This window comes from Phalacrocorax carbo, chromosome 2 (assembly GCF_963921805.1).
Source record: "Phalacrocorax carbo chromosome 2, bPhaCar2.1, whole genome shotgun sequence".
NCBI classification, from domain to species: domain Eukaryota; kingdom Metazoa; phylum Chordata; class Aves; order Suliformes; family Phalacrocoracidae; genus Phalacrocorax; species Phalacrocorax carbo.
Genome location: NC_087514.1, coordinates 41,956,693 through 41,973,599, shown reverse-complemented (window position 1 = coordinate 41,973,599; position 16,907 = coordinate 41,956,693). Strand labels below are relative to the sequence as shown.

The 16,907-nt window shown below is 42.7% G+C and overlaps 1 protein-coding gene across 1 annotated transcript; it reads left to right on the top strand.

Annotated features, from left to right (window-relative positions):
* Positions 1–637: 637 nt before the first annotated feature.
* On the top strand, positions 638–14,768 carry SDCBP (syndecan binding protein). Its single transcript, XM_064442670.1, has 9 exons — positions 638–805; positions 4,862–4,927; positions 8,012–8,090; positions 8,962–9,071; positions 9,383–9,541; positions 10,942–11,117; positions 12,372–12,543; positions 13,120–13,211; positions 14,053–14,768. The coding sequence occupies exons 1-9, from the start codon at positions 665–667 to the stop codon at positions 14,105–14,107; spliced, it is 1,050 nt and encodes a 349-aa protein (XP_064298740.1). The 5' UTR covers positions 638–664; the 3' UTR covers positions 14,108–14,768.
* Positions 14,769–16,907: the final 2,139 nt, after the last annotated feature.

Genomic DNA, 16,907 nt, shown 5'->3' with positions numbered 1-16,907 from the left:
CAAGGTGCTCAGCACATTTAATTATCTACATGATGAACAAGATTTGACAGCAGGCAGCCAAGTGCAGAGGGGTTTTACAGACTGAAAATTGATGCTAGAGAAGTTCATGCTATAAATAAGGCAAATGTGGAATAATTATGGTAATTAAGTATGAAAGGCTCTTTCCGAGCTTGTTACGGGACATCCCTGTCACTGTACAGGTTACATCACGGTTTCTCCAGGGGGTGACGTGCTCACCCCGGCTCTGGCGTGTCGCAACTCGCCAACGCCCGGCCGGGGAAGACGCAAATCAAAGCCGATACCAGTTAGCAGAGCGTGCTGTATTACCGGGGGTGTGGGGGGGTGTAGGTTGTAAAATGAATAGAAAAGCATACTTTTTCCTTCGTGACGATGGCAACTGTGAGCCAATAAAGGCAAATGACTGATGAAAAGGCAGCGCGAAGATGAAGCGTGCCATCGGCCAGCCGCCCATGAGTAAGGCGAGCGACCAGAGGGGAGCGTTGCCGGCCGCTATGGGGCGCGGGGGCCGTTTCTAAGGTAGCTGGGCCCCCAGCGCCCGCCTCCCCGCCCCTCCGCCCCACAGCCGCCAGCGGACAGCCCCTGCCCCGGCCCCGCAGCTCCCCGGCCCCCGGCCCCGCCCGGCGCCTCCCGCCGCCGGCGGAGCATGCGCGGGGCCGGGCCAGTTCCGCCCCCCGCTCCCCGCTCCCCCATAGCGGCGCTGCCGGGACCTGCGGGAGCTACCGCCACTGCCCGTCTCCGCGCTGCGGGCCTCGACGAACGGCAGCCGCCACCGCTTGGGCCGGAGGTAAAGGAGAGGCTGGGGCCGGCTGACGGGGCCCCCTCCGCCGCGGCCCTTTGTCCGCGGGCCCGGGGCGACGGCCCGTCCCCGGCGGCGGGAGGGGCGGGAGGAGCGGGGGGCTGCGGGCGCGGCGGCCGGGCATGGCGGAGCGGAGCGAGGGGAAAGGCGGAGGAAGCGGCGGCCTTGGTGTGCCCCATGTGAGGGCAGCGTTCGTCCCCGCCGCCGCCGGGAACCCATGTCCTGCTGCGGCCGTGGGGCGGCCGCTCCCCGGGGCGGGCGGCCGCTGCCGGGCGAGAGGCGCTGCTTCCCCGAGGGGTTCCTCCTGCCTTTCCGCCCTCCCCGAGGGGTCCCTCCGGCCGCGGCCAGAGAAGACAGCGGGTAAATAAGCGCCTGTGTGCCTGCCTGTGTCGCCGCCCTCCCGCGGTGTTGGGTCTGGGGGTGCCTCCGGCGTGGCGTTCGGGTCTCGGGGTCGTTGCATAAGGGCCGTGCTTCTCGGCCGGCTCCTGTGAGGAGACTCGGGCGTTCCTAATGCCTTCTTCTTAGGCTGGCTGAATGCTGCTGCAGGGGCGGAATGGATGCGATGTGCTGGGTTTGGGTTTTTTTTTTTTTTTTTCGGGTAAGCGAGCCCTGCTTCAGGTCTGAAATGGAGGCAGCAAATTTCAGAGCTAAATGCATAACGAGAGCAGTTGCTCAGAGGTTAATTAGATATGTATCAGAAGGGCAATACTGAGTTATTAGGGGAGAATGCATCTGGCAAAACAGTGGCTCAGTTCCTGATGTTTCGGCCTGACCTCCAGGAAGTTTTGTCCTGGATCTGCTTTAAAGATGAATTTCTGGGTTGATAGGTCTCTAACTCTTTGGGAAGTGGAAACCAGTGTTTCAGTATAGGTGCTGGCTTTGTGGCCTGCTGTAATCTCTCCGTGAGCCACAGGCAGAAAACGCTTGTGGGTAGCTATTTTGTTTTGATTCCCCCCCCATCCCCACTGCTGCTGCTTTCAGAGACAGCACTTGCTACAGGCTGGCCAGGCTTGGGGTTGAGCTGGATCCCACACTGCCTTCAGCTCTGTGGTTTCTGACCTGGAGAGCGTGCCGGGAAGCCCATCTCCTCCCAGCCATGCCACCGAGGGCAGTTTGGGATCGCTCCCACCCGCGAGACTTCCTGCTGGCAGCCCCGAGGTGTCACGAGTGCTGCCTTTCCACGGGTCTCTGGCCAGTGGCCCAGCAGTTCCGTTTGGCAAAGAGGATCCGCTTAGTGGGATGTGCTGACCCGTGCTGGTGGTTGGACTTCCCAGCCAAGGGAGAAGCAGGGAGAGGTCTTCACTGCCAGGTTTTGTGGGTCGCTAGCTGAGTTAATGGCTTTCCCTCCTGCCCTGTGCTTTTCCTTTGGTTTTCACTTTTGCTTTCCTAAACAGTTGTGTGCCTTGCAAGACATAGGAATATGGAAATGATCAGTGAAAACTATTCTGGTGTCAGTGAAGATTCTTAGGAGAAAAGGAGGCTATAGTGACTCACACTTTGTGGTAGCTAGTCCCCAGTACCTAAAGCTGTTACAGTGCCTGCTGAAAGTCTTGTTTATACTGTGAATAATATTGTACAGAAGTCATGAACAAGTTCTTCCTGTGGTCACTGGTGGACCCTGACAGTGACCTTTTAATAACAGTTGCCAAATTTTAAACTAAATACAGCAGTTTTGCAGATGTTGCTTTACCTCATGAGGATTAGTTGCTACAACTGCCTGTGTGGAAATTGAAAATACCATATGCAAAGTTAGGAGCTTGCTGAATGCAGTTACAGTGGTGACAGTTATTCTGGCTATTTAGTTGGAAAACCAAAAATAGTAACTAGTGAGATTAAGACGAGGGAGCTAGCCTGGCAACTCCTTGGTAGTGGAGACAAGCACTTGGGTTTGTGAGCCCTCAAATGGGGAAAGGAAGTGGCTGGGTGTTTGTAAAGCAGCAGGATGAGCAGCTGGGATGTCATCTTATGTGATCTGACAACTAATACATGTTTAGCTTTGCTAATACTTTTCCTCAGAAAGCACTGTGCTCCTCTTTGTCAAGTAGAGGAAAGTTAAGGTTGCCCGTCTACAACAGATGTCACTAGTAATCACGTGCAGAGTGAGACTGGTATGTGGAGGGGAACTAAAGCTGGCTGAGGTGTAAATGTGATGGGGTTTGTGGCATGGAAGTTGGTCACTAGGACCTGTGACCTCTGCTGGGCTTTGGTGCTGGGTGGCTGTTAGAGCTCGCTGTCAGCAAGATGCCTCTCCTGTGCTCCTCATCGCCCTGAAAAGGGGTGACTTCTTTGGGAATGCACCGTCCTTGGCCTGTTCTCTTTTCCTGCCTGCGCGCTGCCGGAGGTGTGCCGGCTTTGAACGTGTGCCAGTGCTTGGACAGGCACCTGAATGGGCTAGGGCAGCTCTGGCGTAGAAGTAGATGTTGAGACTGATGCTGCGTGTGACTTGGCTGGTGTCAGCAGCAGAATGCAGCATCCGGGCACCGCTTACCTGAGAGAGGGGTTTGCCAGCCTTGGGCTTTCATTTGCTATTACCCGTTTTGGTTGAGAAAAAGCACTTGATTGTTTCACGTCAATGTTGGATTAAAACAGAATAACAAAGCTTCTGTGCTCCAGCTACGTTTGGTTTAGTTGCAACAATTAGTCAAAAATGTCAGTGGCAATTAATTATTTCAACATAACAGGCCACACGTTCGCAGTTTAGATCTGTCACATTTAGGGCATGCTTTTTTAAGGTTTTAATTATAGTCTGACATGATATTGGAGCTGTCAGGCACTCTGCTGAACAAGTAGAAAAGCGGTTGATGACCTTAGTGTAATATGAAGAGACGTCTATTGTGTTACTGCAGTATCACATCAGGCATCAATGTGTGTGGTTTTTCTTTCCTGAAACCAACCAATATCTGCATGTAGAGAAGCAGTAGCTCAAGGATTTGTGTAGTGTCACTTTTAGTCTGGTGTGGAATTATTGCTAAGTTGTTACGCTAATAAGGACCTCTAAACTACTCTTTGGGTGAGAAAATGAATCCCCAAACTGAAAGCTGTTAACAGGGCTGCCTCATTAACTGTGTTCTCAGTGCCTTGTATAACTTCCAAAACTGTATCGCGTTTTGTTTTTGTTTATATCCTCCTTCCCCCCTCATTAAAATGTTGCCCTGAGTTGGTGTGAAATATTCTATTGTGGTTTTGAGAAGTTCAGCTGACCTCAGTGAGAATGTGAGTGAAGGAGCTCTGGAAAATGAGATTTCCCAAAGCCTCAGGTGCCCAGTTGTATCAGAGCTGGGTGTCAGCATGGTACCTTAGAGAATCATGTGAATTGAGTTTTTTTTGGTTTTTGCTTGTTTTCTTTTCCTTGGCTTTTTTCATTTTATTACTTCCTGAAAAGTTGTCACAGGGTTCTCCCAACATCACATGAGAGCCAGTCTGAAGGGAGGTGTGTGTTATGAAACTCACCACTGACTGAATCTGGCTGCTTTATGGTCTCTTGCTGCAATTAATATGTTGCAAATGGACACAGGAAGCCAGTTCTCTTCAGTGGCTTTTTACTGGAACATCAGAACTGACGAAAAGTCTTTAAATACTTTGGATAACGGAGTGAAAGCATCTGCAGTTGTATATAAAATACTGCCCCAGTTGGGAGGAGGAGGAAGAAGGTGATTAGATTTTTTTTCCTTTTAACCCTCATCATCGTTGCATCCTGGCTTCCTAAAGTCTGTCTTTGCCGTACTTCTTGTGAAATGGTTTTCTCTATAGGCTTTCTCATTGCTGAGGCCTGAACTTTGACAAAGTTAAGTATATTAAATAAAGCCGATTTGCGCAAAGGCTATTATCGATAAGACATTAAATGGGTAGTCTTAATGGAAGGTATCTGTAGTGCTAAGACTTGGAGGTTGCAGGTCATTTATTTAATGCTTTGTCTCTTCTTTTTTCCTTTCCCCTTTGTGTTTTGTTTTTTTTTTTTGAAGTGGTAGTCCTAAGTAAATATCTCTGACAGCTAACCCTGCTGTTTGTTTGCCCCCCCCCTTTTTTTGTCTTCCTTCTACCCAGCGAGACTGCCTCAAAATGTCTCTCTATCCTTCCTTGGAAGATCTGAAGGTGGACAAAGTTATTCAGGTATGGTGGGCTTTAATAAGATGGGTTTTAATGATGATAATATATCTGATGGTATTTAATCCAGGGAAGGGGAGACCTTACAGTAGGCGAGAGTTTGTTTCACCAGTGCACTCTAAATGGGGAAGAACAAACTGTTTACTTTGTAGCTTGATTGTAATATGATTAATGCTTATTTTACTGCTGTTGGGTAGATTTATTTTGTTTTATATATTCATTTTTAGTCATTTGTCTTTAATGTTTTGATATGTTTGCTTTTTTGAAGTATAGATACTTTGTCTACTTGACAAATATAGTCTTGTTTCATATTTCAGCTCTGATGTGATGAATAGATATTGACTGTAGAACTAATAAATATGCTGTGCTTCATTTCTGGTGTCCAGACCTGTGGCAGAAAGGTTTCACGGTCAGCTGGGCACTATGAAAGAGCACTGGCTCTCTTAATGTCATCTGGAATCACAGACTTGTCCTCTAGCTATTTCATGGTAGTGATCAGTTCTCTCAATACTTCCAAGATTGTCACACTTGTGTAAAGCCCTTTCTGTGTAAGAATACTGGTAGCTTTATTATTAGACAAGATGAGGATGAAAAAATATCTGCAAAACCAAATAATGAAAAACATTTTAATGAATAAACTCCATGAGAAATTTGATGCAAATGTACTTTACAAGGAATTTCCTTGCTTTCTTCAGCCTTTTAGCTAGCTTCCATTTTTCTTTCCTAAACTTAAATAGATTCCCTCCCAGTTTAAACAACAGCAGTGAGTTATACTGCTGCTTCTGTCATTGTCCTTCTCATTGGGAAGTAATCAGGCAAACTGCACAAAACAGCTAATTAACTCTCCTGTGCTGTCCCAAAGTGGAGTTCCTCAGTCTCACCTGTGTTTGTATGTGTGGGGTGAGGCTCTTGAAGTTGTGGGCAGCTGTGTTGGGATTTCTTCATGTGTCTGCCCACCCCACCCCATTCTTCTTATCTTACCAGAGTCCTTTATCTATGGTCCAATAATGCTGAACTAAAAAAAAAAAAAAACAACCAAATAGCCTGGAGCCAAGAATGTGTTCCTCTGGCCTTATAAAGACCAACTGCTAGAGTTCATATGTAAAAACTAAAAATATTAAATGTAGTATTTCTACTGCTTTTGTGACCACTGAATGAAACAGTAAGGAAATGTAAGCAGGGTATCTCTATACGAAATCCTGTAAACCTTGAACCATAGATAGATGTTCTGTTGTTTCATAGAGCAGGGACTGTTTTTGTATGTTGTCTTCTTGCCCACATGCTCAGCAGGGTTTATGAACTTGGGCAGAGTGCCTTGTTCGAGTTAGTACACCTGTAGTCTATTGTGGGGTTTCACAGACAAATAAGAGTAAACCCTATAGAGGTTTCTGTAGGGAGCATAACAAATTGTTCTGTTAAGCTAGTTTAATCATTGGTGACACTGTAATATCAAAAGTCAGTTTTCTAGAAATCAGTTCATGTGGGACAGATGCTTTCTGTCATACTTAAAGATGCCTGTCCACTCCAAGTTTAAATTAGGATTTCACAAAGTTCTACCACTTGTTAAGTGGCATGTTAAGCAAGATGGCCTGTGAGAAAATTCGTGTGGGGGTGGGAGAGAAGGGAGGTAGAGGCAAGAGCATTTGGTTACAAATCCCCAGTGCAGAGGCTGGGGTGTTCTTATTGCCATCATCAGTGGGAAGACTGCCCTTCAGCAGTTGCGTGATGGCATCTTGCTCCTCCTGACTGTAGCAGGAACTAAGGGGGTGGTGGGCTGTGTATTGGGTATAGCTGTGAGAGAGGGGAAGTAAATAGTGGTGTTGCTAAATACCATTCTTTCAAGAGTAAGCAGTTCCATTTTCCCTGGTATTTTTAGTAGCTAAGGCTAAGTTATTTGCTTTTCCCAAAGAGTGCATTACAGAAACTCTGTCCTTTTAAATATGTCTGAGAGCACTCTTAGGAGAAAGGGGGCAGAGTACGGAAAGGCAAAGTCCACATCCACAACAAGTGATTGAGATTAAAATGATTGCTGGTTAAAACAGACTTATTACATTAAATATTCTAACCTGTTCTTTTAGTCCAGCTTTTGAGTTGGAGGCTATTCTTCTAAATACATCTGATACTGGTAAATAATGAGTCATTCTTGCTCTGAAACTTTTTTCTAAAAACAGCTTCCTGGAGAGTATAGGACTACGAAGTCTTCTATTTTTAAGCATGATTTCCTTAAAAACATTAAGTAATTTGGCCATCATGTTGTGTTAGATGATTTATGTGTCCTCTTCAGCATTATGTTTCACTATGCACTTAGTAATTTCCCTCCCACCTTTGATGTTCAACCTCAGGAAGGCTATTGGGATAGCTATTTCCATCACACTTAACAGGCTTCTGTAAAGTAGTGTGTTTCACTGGTCATGGTTACACAAGGCCAAAAAAGTAGTAGCTGAGGTATTGAAAAGGAAGGAAACTGGATTACTTTAATACAGTCTTATATTTGTGAGTCAGTAAGCAATATAGAAGCTAAGTGTGTTCACTGCTGTGGCACCTTCTGTAGAAAAATAATTTTAGAAGGTCCTATTTCTTTGAGAAGGTATTAAACTAGTAGTATCGGGCTGTGTGTAATTTAACTTGTAACCATTAAGCGCCTGTAGCAGAACCCATGAATAACACTTGTAAATGGTGAAGAGAGAAAAATAGCTGCTATCCAGCTGAAAAAAACCTAATCATAAAGCACTCAGCCAAAGGTCATACCTTAAAACTTAGTTATAAAGCTTTGACAGCCAAGTTTAATATGTCTTTTAAGGAGATCTTGTGCTCTTTAACCTGCTTAATGACAAAACCAGAAGAGACTGACGATAAGGCCTTTCTGCATTATTACTGAGGAAGATAAAGTTGATCTACTGAAGTAGTTTGATACTACTACAGCATATTGTGTTGAAGAAAAATATTGATTTCAGAGCTTCAAGATGAATAATAACTAGCATGTACAAGAAGAAACAAAATACTTAGTCTCCTGGCTGCATAATAAAGATTTCATAGATTTTTCTTGCACAAGATAATGCCTCTGAGTAGGTTTTTTTTTTTTGCTTTTAGGCTCAGACTGCCTTTTCTTCAAATCCAGCTAATCCCGCAATCTTGTCTGAAGCATCTGCTCCTATTCCTCATGATGGAGGTAAGCTCACGTACTGTATAGTATCCTAATGTTGTGAAAAGCAGTTGTGAATGCCTAAAGTTACAGTATGGTCAAAACCACCTATAAATATGTAATACCATTCACTAAGGGTGAGACCATGCCCTTTTGGAAAGGCCACTTCCCTTCCCCCCCTCCCCCCCCACGCTGCCAACTTGCCCCGAACCTCCTTGGTAGAGGTGCTATAGGTGTCAAAACACAGTGTTTGCCTATAAAAGGAAGTTGTGTCAAACACTAACCCTCCTCCTAACTTTAAAAACCTTTTCCCGGTGGCCTATCATAACAAGATCTGTTGTTGGTACCATGTGAGCTCTCTTTAATTCTTACCTCAAACTTAGTTGTCCTTATTTATCAAGTGTATTTTTTGTAAGCTTTAGAGAGCAGCATGAGTCTGGGTGCCTTTCCTCTCCATATGAGCTTGCTTGGGAACACACACATACACATATCTCTGTCAGTACAGAAGTGCCCAGCAAGGTAGAACTTAATCTTGTCAGGCTATCAACATAAAGCTTCCAGCAGATTTTTGGGGTTAAATGTCTGGTGGTTGTACTACAGTACAACACTGTTTTTGGAACTTACCACTGTGTGTCTAATGTTTGTGCCATAAAGGATGAATGAAGAAACTGAAACTGAAAGTTCTCTGTATGCTTTTTACGTCAGAAGTGCTGCTTGTCTGGTTACTTTTCGAAGCTGAGCTAGAATAACAGACCTGATTCAAGTGGGTCCTCCATCATAACTTTCAAATTAAATACATTACAATAGCAAACGATTTGTTGAAGTAATTGTACATATGAACTGCTTGTTCTGTTAAACCAACAATTGTATTGATGGGTGTTTTGTTTTTCTCCTATAGGCTTATACCCCAGACTGTATCCAGAACTTTCTCAGTATATGGGCCTGAGCCTCAGTGAGGAAGAGGTGCAGAGAAACTTACCAGTGGCAGCAGCTGCTCAGCCGCAGGGTGTAGGTACCAGTCAAGCATGTTTTAGAAAGCAAAAGTGTAAAGACTGTATATCTAGTGTTCTAGAGAGTAGACTGCTATCTGTCTTAAGTACCACACTTGACTGATAAATTATTTAAGTAACAGTGCCTATTTTAATCTGGTCTTAAACTGAGCAGTGTATTTTCAGTGTTGGGGTGGGGGGAAGAGCTGGTGTTGTGATTTCATTTGTGTTGGTTTCTTTTTTTTTTAAACATCACTTAATGTAAGATAATGTATAACTATATATAAAAAAAGTTGAAACTAAGTTGTCTGGCTGTTTTGTTTTAATCAGCAACTGGTAACACGACCTTCTACTAATTACATGGTAGCTCCAGTGACTGGAAATGATATTGGAATTCGCAGAGCAGAAATTAAGCAAGGCATCCGGGAAGCAATTTTATGTAAAGATCAAGATGGCAAAATTGGACTTCGCCTCAAGTCTGTTGACAATGTAAGTACAGAAGCTTGCTATTGCCTGTAGAGATCTTACTGCTCGATTAATCTAGTAGTGAAGTTAGTGTATGGTCACAAACCTGTCTCTTGTATAATGCTTGTTTAACCATTATCAGAATTTTAAAATCCTTCATTAGATCAGTAACTAGATATCCAGCTGTCTGGGCTAGGATCTAAATTTACAGGGGCAACCTACTTCCATGTGTTTTATAGCACCTGCAAACACTTGTAGCTTGTGTTTTTTGTTTTTTTTTTTTCCATTTTGGAGCATGAACTTGTCCTTTTAGAGCTGCTGTGATACTTGCTAGCAGTTCAACACTTCTTGTCTCTGTCTTTGTGGAAACACTGGGCAGTGCTTAAAGCTCAGCAGTAGGCAGAGAACTGCCCATGGCTTAGAAGTAGCTCTTTTATAGATTCTTGCAGTGTATTGCTGGTAGAAAAAAGTAAGGATAGTGAGGGTGTCATCTAACCTCTATGGAAAGTGTAATTTCAGAGTAGGCTTTTTTTGTTTCCCTTAACATGATCATAGATGCAAGAAGATCCTTAAACCTGCTCTGGAGTTCCTCTATTTCTGTATCTTTTGATTCTCAACATGGAAAATGTTACTCTGATTGTTCTCTGTGTCTCTGGGCCACTTAATCTGAATGTTTTGAAAGAAAAAAAAAAATGTACTCAAGGTTTCATATAGGGTGAAAGGGCTGTTTGTATTTCTCCTAACCCAGGAAATGCTGGGGTTTTGTGAGAGTAGCATGTTTTTTTGCTGTGGTGTGGTTTTTCTGTGTGTGTTTACCTTGATACACTTTACTTGTTCTGTAGGGGTACTTTGACTTTAACAGCTTGGGTTTTTCACCTGAGGTGCTAGCAAGTCATAATCGATAAAGTTGAAAACTAACGGGGTTGTGAAAGAAGTAGAAATCTGCCATAGAGTTCGTAGCATTGCTGATCTATTTCTCCAGCTAACTATAGACTCTGTCTGGCAAAGGAATTATTCCTTAAATGCATAAGGAGATATGCAAATTTACCACTAATCTCTCTAGATTCACTAGACATGAACTATGATGAACTAGTTGCTCAGATTTCTTGTTAAAACAAGTAAGGTTTTAATGTTATGCTCACATCTTTTTTTTTTTAATGTCCAGAGATCCAGACAGAACAGATTTGCCCATTTCTGAACTTTATTCTAGCATTACTACCTGTCAGTGTCTCAGACATCTAGAAACAGAGTGAAACTTCAAAAATGCCCCTTAAAGGAGAGACAATTAGCAAGTCCTTCTGTCCCTTTGGCTGGTATTGCGTAGAGAATGGAAAACTTTAAAGGGCTGTGTGTTCTGTCACTGGTCTTCATCTGTAAGGAAGAACTTTATCTCCCCCTTTTTTTTTTTTTTTCCCCTTTTGTAGGGTATATTTGTCCAGTTAGTTCAGGCAAACTCTCCAGCATCCCTCGCTGGTCTGCGGTTTGGGGACCAAGTTCTGCAGATCAATGGTGAAAACTGTGCAGGATGGAGCTCTGACAAAGCACACAAAGTTCTGAAACAGGCTTCTGGAGAAAGGATTTCAATGATCATTCGGGACAGGTAAAGCCAACTGCAGATATGGATTGTCGTTATCCATCTTGGAGTAACTCTGAGGGGTTTGGGTCTCCCCCTTGCTTGAGCAGGACTGCAGGCATAACAAAATCTCTATGTCCATATACTTCAATAGCAAAGATCCTCAGAAATGTTCCCTTTTGTAGGGAACAGTAAAATAGTTGTTAACTTGTATACTTCCAGTGCACGCTTGCCTGGGCAGGGTGGGGCATATAATTTTTCAAGGTATACTAATGAGTGATAGCACAAGTCAGATTTAAACTCTGAATTCAAGAGTTATGCACTTTGTTTTTTTGGACACGACTTTATTTTTGATTATACTAATTGAAAAAGCAGTAAAAGATGGTACCAAATTATTTGCTGTATTAATAAGTTTGCATTTCTATTTAGCATGATAGTTTTCTTGTGAACTCTGTTGCTTATGTATGAATTAATGCCAGTTTTGCTAAAAGTATGCTTGATGAACCAATACAGGCTTTTAATTGTATTAAGTAGTGAGCTTGTGACTAGCTGTATGTAGTAATAATACGTCAGATTCAACGTAAGGTCTGTAGGCTATGAGAAGGCAGATGATACGGGATATGACTAGGTATACATCTCAAAGCTTTTTCAGTGTTTATTCTTGTTTAAGAGCAAAATTTGACCCAGTGGAGGGTATGCTCCTTCTGTCAGGGCAGCTACTTTTATCATGCATTGAATCAAAATACCGTGGTAGTAGAATCCCTGCTCTGTCTACCACTTCTGTGCCCAACTCCCCACTCCCTTCCAGGATTTACTAGCTTTTTAAGACATAATTTAAAGTTTTATTGTCTGTAAAGCAGTAGAAATCTTGTTGGGGAAGACTTACACTCTAGAATCCTCTGGTCTACCTACAGCTTTTAAAACTGTTTGCGCTATTTTTATTTACCTTGTAATATTTGTAGAGAACTTTTTTATTTTTAGTGGACATTTGTGTTTAGTTGTGGTGGCTGGATGTTGCATGGGACTTCTGTATTATTATTAATCCAGATGGTGAAATGTCTTTAGAACAGGGAAAACAAGTAAAGTTTATAAACAAGTATATATTAATATAACAATATTAACAAAATGAAGTTTAAACCCAACTACTGTTCACTGCAGTTGATGTATGAGTCTTTTAGAGTACAACTACTTTTTGAAAGTCAAAGATGCTAAAATAGTGAGTGGTTCTTTCTGTGGTTTAGTAGCCTGAAAACATGGTTTTGCGTTTCAAATGTCTTATAGGCCTTTTGAACGAATTATTACTATGCATAAGGACAGCACAGGGCACGTTGGTTTCATATTCAAGAATGGAAAAATAACCTCAATAGTGAAAGACAGTTCTGCTGCGAGAAATGGACTTCTTACAGAGCACAACATCTGTGAAATTAATGGCCAGAATGTAATCGGATTGAAGGTAAAATAAGTAGTATGTGGTGGGCGTGGATAGCTGTGAGCTTTTTGTGTGTGTACAGGAACTGTGTTTTGGAGAGGGAAAAGGATTGTAATATGTTGTTTAATGCAGTTGATTATATGTTGTTTAAGTCAGTCATGAGAGGTAACTTAAGTGGGTTGGAGAGACACGTATGTTTTGAGTCGTCTTTGCAGTTTTCTATCTGCACACAAAGGCAACTCATTCTCTTCCTCTCTGCCTCTGCCTGGCTAGGCTGACCCTCAGTTTTTATCTTAGTCTAACTTTGCTGGCAAAGAATAAGCTTCCTCCTGCCAGCCCGTGTTGAAATTCTAGTAGGAATTCTGTGTATAACATCTGTATCTGTATCCCTTCTCTAGTCAGTTCGTGCAAGGTACTGATAACCAAACATCTATGAAGTGGTATTGCAGGTTCAGTGACTTGCCCTGAAGGTTAAGTACTCCAGGCAAGGAGTTGTGGGTCTCTTAAGCTGCATGAAATGTGTCTAGAAAAGGCCTGTGAACTGCTGCTTTATTATTCAGTTTGAATAATGTGCTCATATGACTTCTTGTTTAATAACAGGACCCCCAGATTGCAGACATCTTGGCAACAGCTGGAAATGTAGTGACCATTACTGTCATGCCTTCCAGTATTTATGAGTATATAATAAAGAGGTAAGTAATAAACAAAGCAGCTGTGGTGTTAATTATAATCAAGTTGATGGTGACTATTTTTTGTAGGTTAATTAAAATGTAATTAGGTCTTATCATGAGTACAAGCTTAACGTGAAGGCTGGAGAGGGGGCAGAGGGAGTCTGAAAATTTGCTTAATCTGATGTTTTAGCCAAACTGGTGTGTGTTGGTTCTGTCTTTAAACTAATCTTACATGTTAGTGATGCTCCTTTGCCTTTTCTTCATGTGGAAAAACCCTTTTCTAAATGTAATTTAACTAAACTTGAGTTTCCAAGAACTTCCAAGTACATGGATAACACAAGTACTTGCTACCTCACAAATGAAATGTTGTTTCTATTGCAACTAATTCTGGTGACATAAACATGATTCTTGGCAGGATATAGTTGTGTTTTCTAATCCCTTGATAGCAGTGGCTTTCCACTGCTAAATCTCTCCTGCAAAAATGTTTTTGAAGTTGCTAAACTTAATGCTTTGGGTATAACTGAGTGTGAGTTTCCCCCCTTCTACTTGATATGCTCTTTCTACAAAACAGTTTTCAGTCTAAGACCCACCTTTCCCCCTGCCCTCCTTCCCGTAAACTTGTGATACTACCCTGCACATGTGCCCACATCCTCAAAGATGTCAATAACACAGCTCAGTTACAGATAGAAATGTTGAATACCATGGGCTTCTCCAGGTGTGCAGTTTGCAGCTTTCTGTAGCAACATATTTGTTGTCAGAAACTGTATTGAAGGGCTAGCACTGACAAACATAGAGCGATCAGAAGCTTTAGTCGTCTCCTGCAGTTGTCTTGCAAAATTAAATGCCTTTTCCTTTCCTTTAGGATGGCAACTAGCATTATGAAGAGTCTGATGGATCACTCTGTTCCTGAAGTCTAAACTTGCATCACGTGTGTGTGTGTACATATATATAATGATTCCACTAAACTTGGGCTGTTGTACTCAGTGATTTCTTTCTTCTGCACATGAGCCTTCCTGGAGGCTAAGAAGATATGCTGCATCAAGCATTTGCATCTATAATGGCTGGGAATGTTACAGTTCAACATATCTTGTTTATTCACAAACTGTAAAACTTGTAGCCTTATATGCTTGACAAATGGAAAATTCCAATTGTGTTATGACTTCTTCTTGTAGGTCTTTTTAGCTTACTACTACTACTATAAGCCATTGCAACTAAAGGAACCAGATATCACTTGCAAAGTTAGGTGGTGTTACCTAGAACAATGCTGTGCTTTGTACGTTTAAGACAAATGAGTATTTTTACTGCTTTCTGTCTGCAAGAGTAGATTTGAAGTAGTATATTAGAAGTATAGCTAGTCCTAGTTATTTTTTTGTTCTAGTAAGTACTGTTTACACAAGAATGCCAGCTAAGCTGAATGTAGCTAAAGGCATCAGTAAGTAAGCATATTAAATCAAAAGTAGTGTACAGATACTTAAATCTTTTTATTACTTGTTATACAAATTGTAACTAATGCTCATCTCTTGCCTTAACCATGTTCTTAAGGATTCAGAAGTAACCAAATAAATGACTGAAACTTTACCTACTTTACCTGTGTGCATGCATGCATACTTCTTAAGATGAGCTAAGACAGGCTTGTTTAGTTGAGGTCAGTTCTAACCAACAACAAAGACAAGATAGGAAACCATTTAAAATAGCTTTCTAAATAAGCTCACTGCCTACAGTGTTGAAATGGTTCAGAAGGGTACAGCTGGGATACCTTAAGCATATCCTGCCTAGGCTCTTTCCATGCCTTCAGTGTAACATGCGCAATAGCAGCCTAGCTGTTCTACAAGACATGCTAATTGTATAGTAGCAATTTCACTTTAAAACTGCTTGCTGGGTGTGCTGGGTCTGGCTGGGATGGAGTTAACGTTCTTCATAGCAGCTGGTGTGGTGTAGTGTTTGAGACTTGACTCAAACAGTGTTGGTAATGCAGCAATGGTTTTGCTGTTACTCAGCAGTGATTGATTGCAGAGAGTCAAGGGCTTCTGCTTCTCACTTGGGCCCCTGCCCCAGTGAGTGGATGTGGGGTGGCCAAGGGTGTGAGAGGGGACACAGCTGGGACTGCTGACCCAAACTAACCAAAGAAAAATTCCACACAACCCTGACATGCTCAGCACCAAAGTGGGGGGAGTTCTTCCAAAGTAGCTGTTGCTCAGAGACTGGCTGGGCATCATCCTGCTGGTAGGAGGTGGTAATTACCTTTGCATCACACTACTTTTTAACCCCCTTTCTTTTCCCCTTCTTCACTTAGTAAACTGTCTTTTATCTCAGTCCACAAACTTTCCTAGCTTTTGCCCTTCTGATTCTCTTACCTGTCCTGCTGTGGGGCAGCTGAGTGAGAAACTTTAAGAAGGTCAGTGATCTGAAGTGAAACACTAGTTTTGGTCAATGATTTCCCCCCCCCCCCTTTTTTTTAATGCTCTGCTCCAGGTTTCATCTGTGTTCTCTAAGATTATTGAACTTCAGAGTACTGTTAAGTTTAGCAGTGTAAGCTCAGCTGTGCCTGTCAAGAAGAGTCTGTTTTGTAGGGAAAACCATTAACACTCCTTCAGGCTGTAGTGGTGATGGAGTTTGTGCTGGGAGCCATCGTAAATTGGATTGTTTGGTTACTAAATGATATGTCTCTGGAACCACTGGGCAAGCACTTACTGGCTGTAATTGGTGACTTTGTGTAGCATTGGTATGATTCAGCCTTATGGGCACAGGATGTGTGACCTGTGGCAGTCATCTCTAAGTGTCTTGGCAAGCTAGTTTGCTTAGCTATGAAATCCCTCAAACCCAAACCAGTGTGTTAGTGCAGTACTGTTAGTGCAGTACCTAACCAGTTTCTACTGGTGAGCAGTAGAGATCCATTGGAAATAAGAGGGGTAGAACTTCAGTACAAGTATGTAAGTAGTTTCATTCCAGCTGTAGCATATAGCAACCAGAAGTGAACGAGCTCATCAGAGTTCCTGTTTTCATGTGGAAACTAGCTTGCATTGAAGAATATATAAGCTATGATTAAGTGTATGTACAAAGATAACCTCTGAGTTAAATATAGACCAATACTTTCTTGTAGCTTAATTCCTTGCATACATCTGATTTAAAAAAAAACCCAAACCTGACCTACTGATGATATAACTGAGTAACAGGGTTGACTTGCTTTACTGCCCCCTGCTTCTTAAAATGCTAGGGCTGCTTTAGGCAATGGAGGAGCTGGCTGGTGCCTCTGTTGTGTGAGCATGTTTTACACCAGAAATCAAACCTCAGATGCACGTAAGAGCCATGCAGCCATATTTAACCAGAAGGAAGTTAAGCTACCTCAGAGAGAAAATACCCTTAAGTCAAGATTCAGGGGTCACAAACTTCAGGGTCATTTTCCTCTGGTTTAGATCAGTAGGGCCCCCCTGGTGACAAAGGAGCACAGCTGTGCCCTGAATTTGTGTAAGACAGCATCAAGAAAACAGGTGTGACAGTTTGTAGTTTACTATTGCTCAGGTAGCCCTGTGTGATTTTTCAGGGATATGGGGATATCACTTGAGCTGCAAAATGAGCAGGAACAGAGTACAAAATTAGGATGGGCTAAAAGTTACACTGCAACTTTTAAACTCAGGCTGGTACTATAATGCTGAAAACCTAAGCCTTGTGAGCCAGGGACAAAATACAATAGGGTGGAGGTAAACAAGCACTGATAGG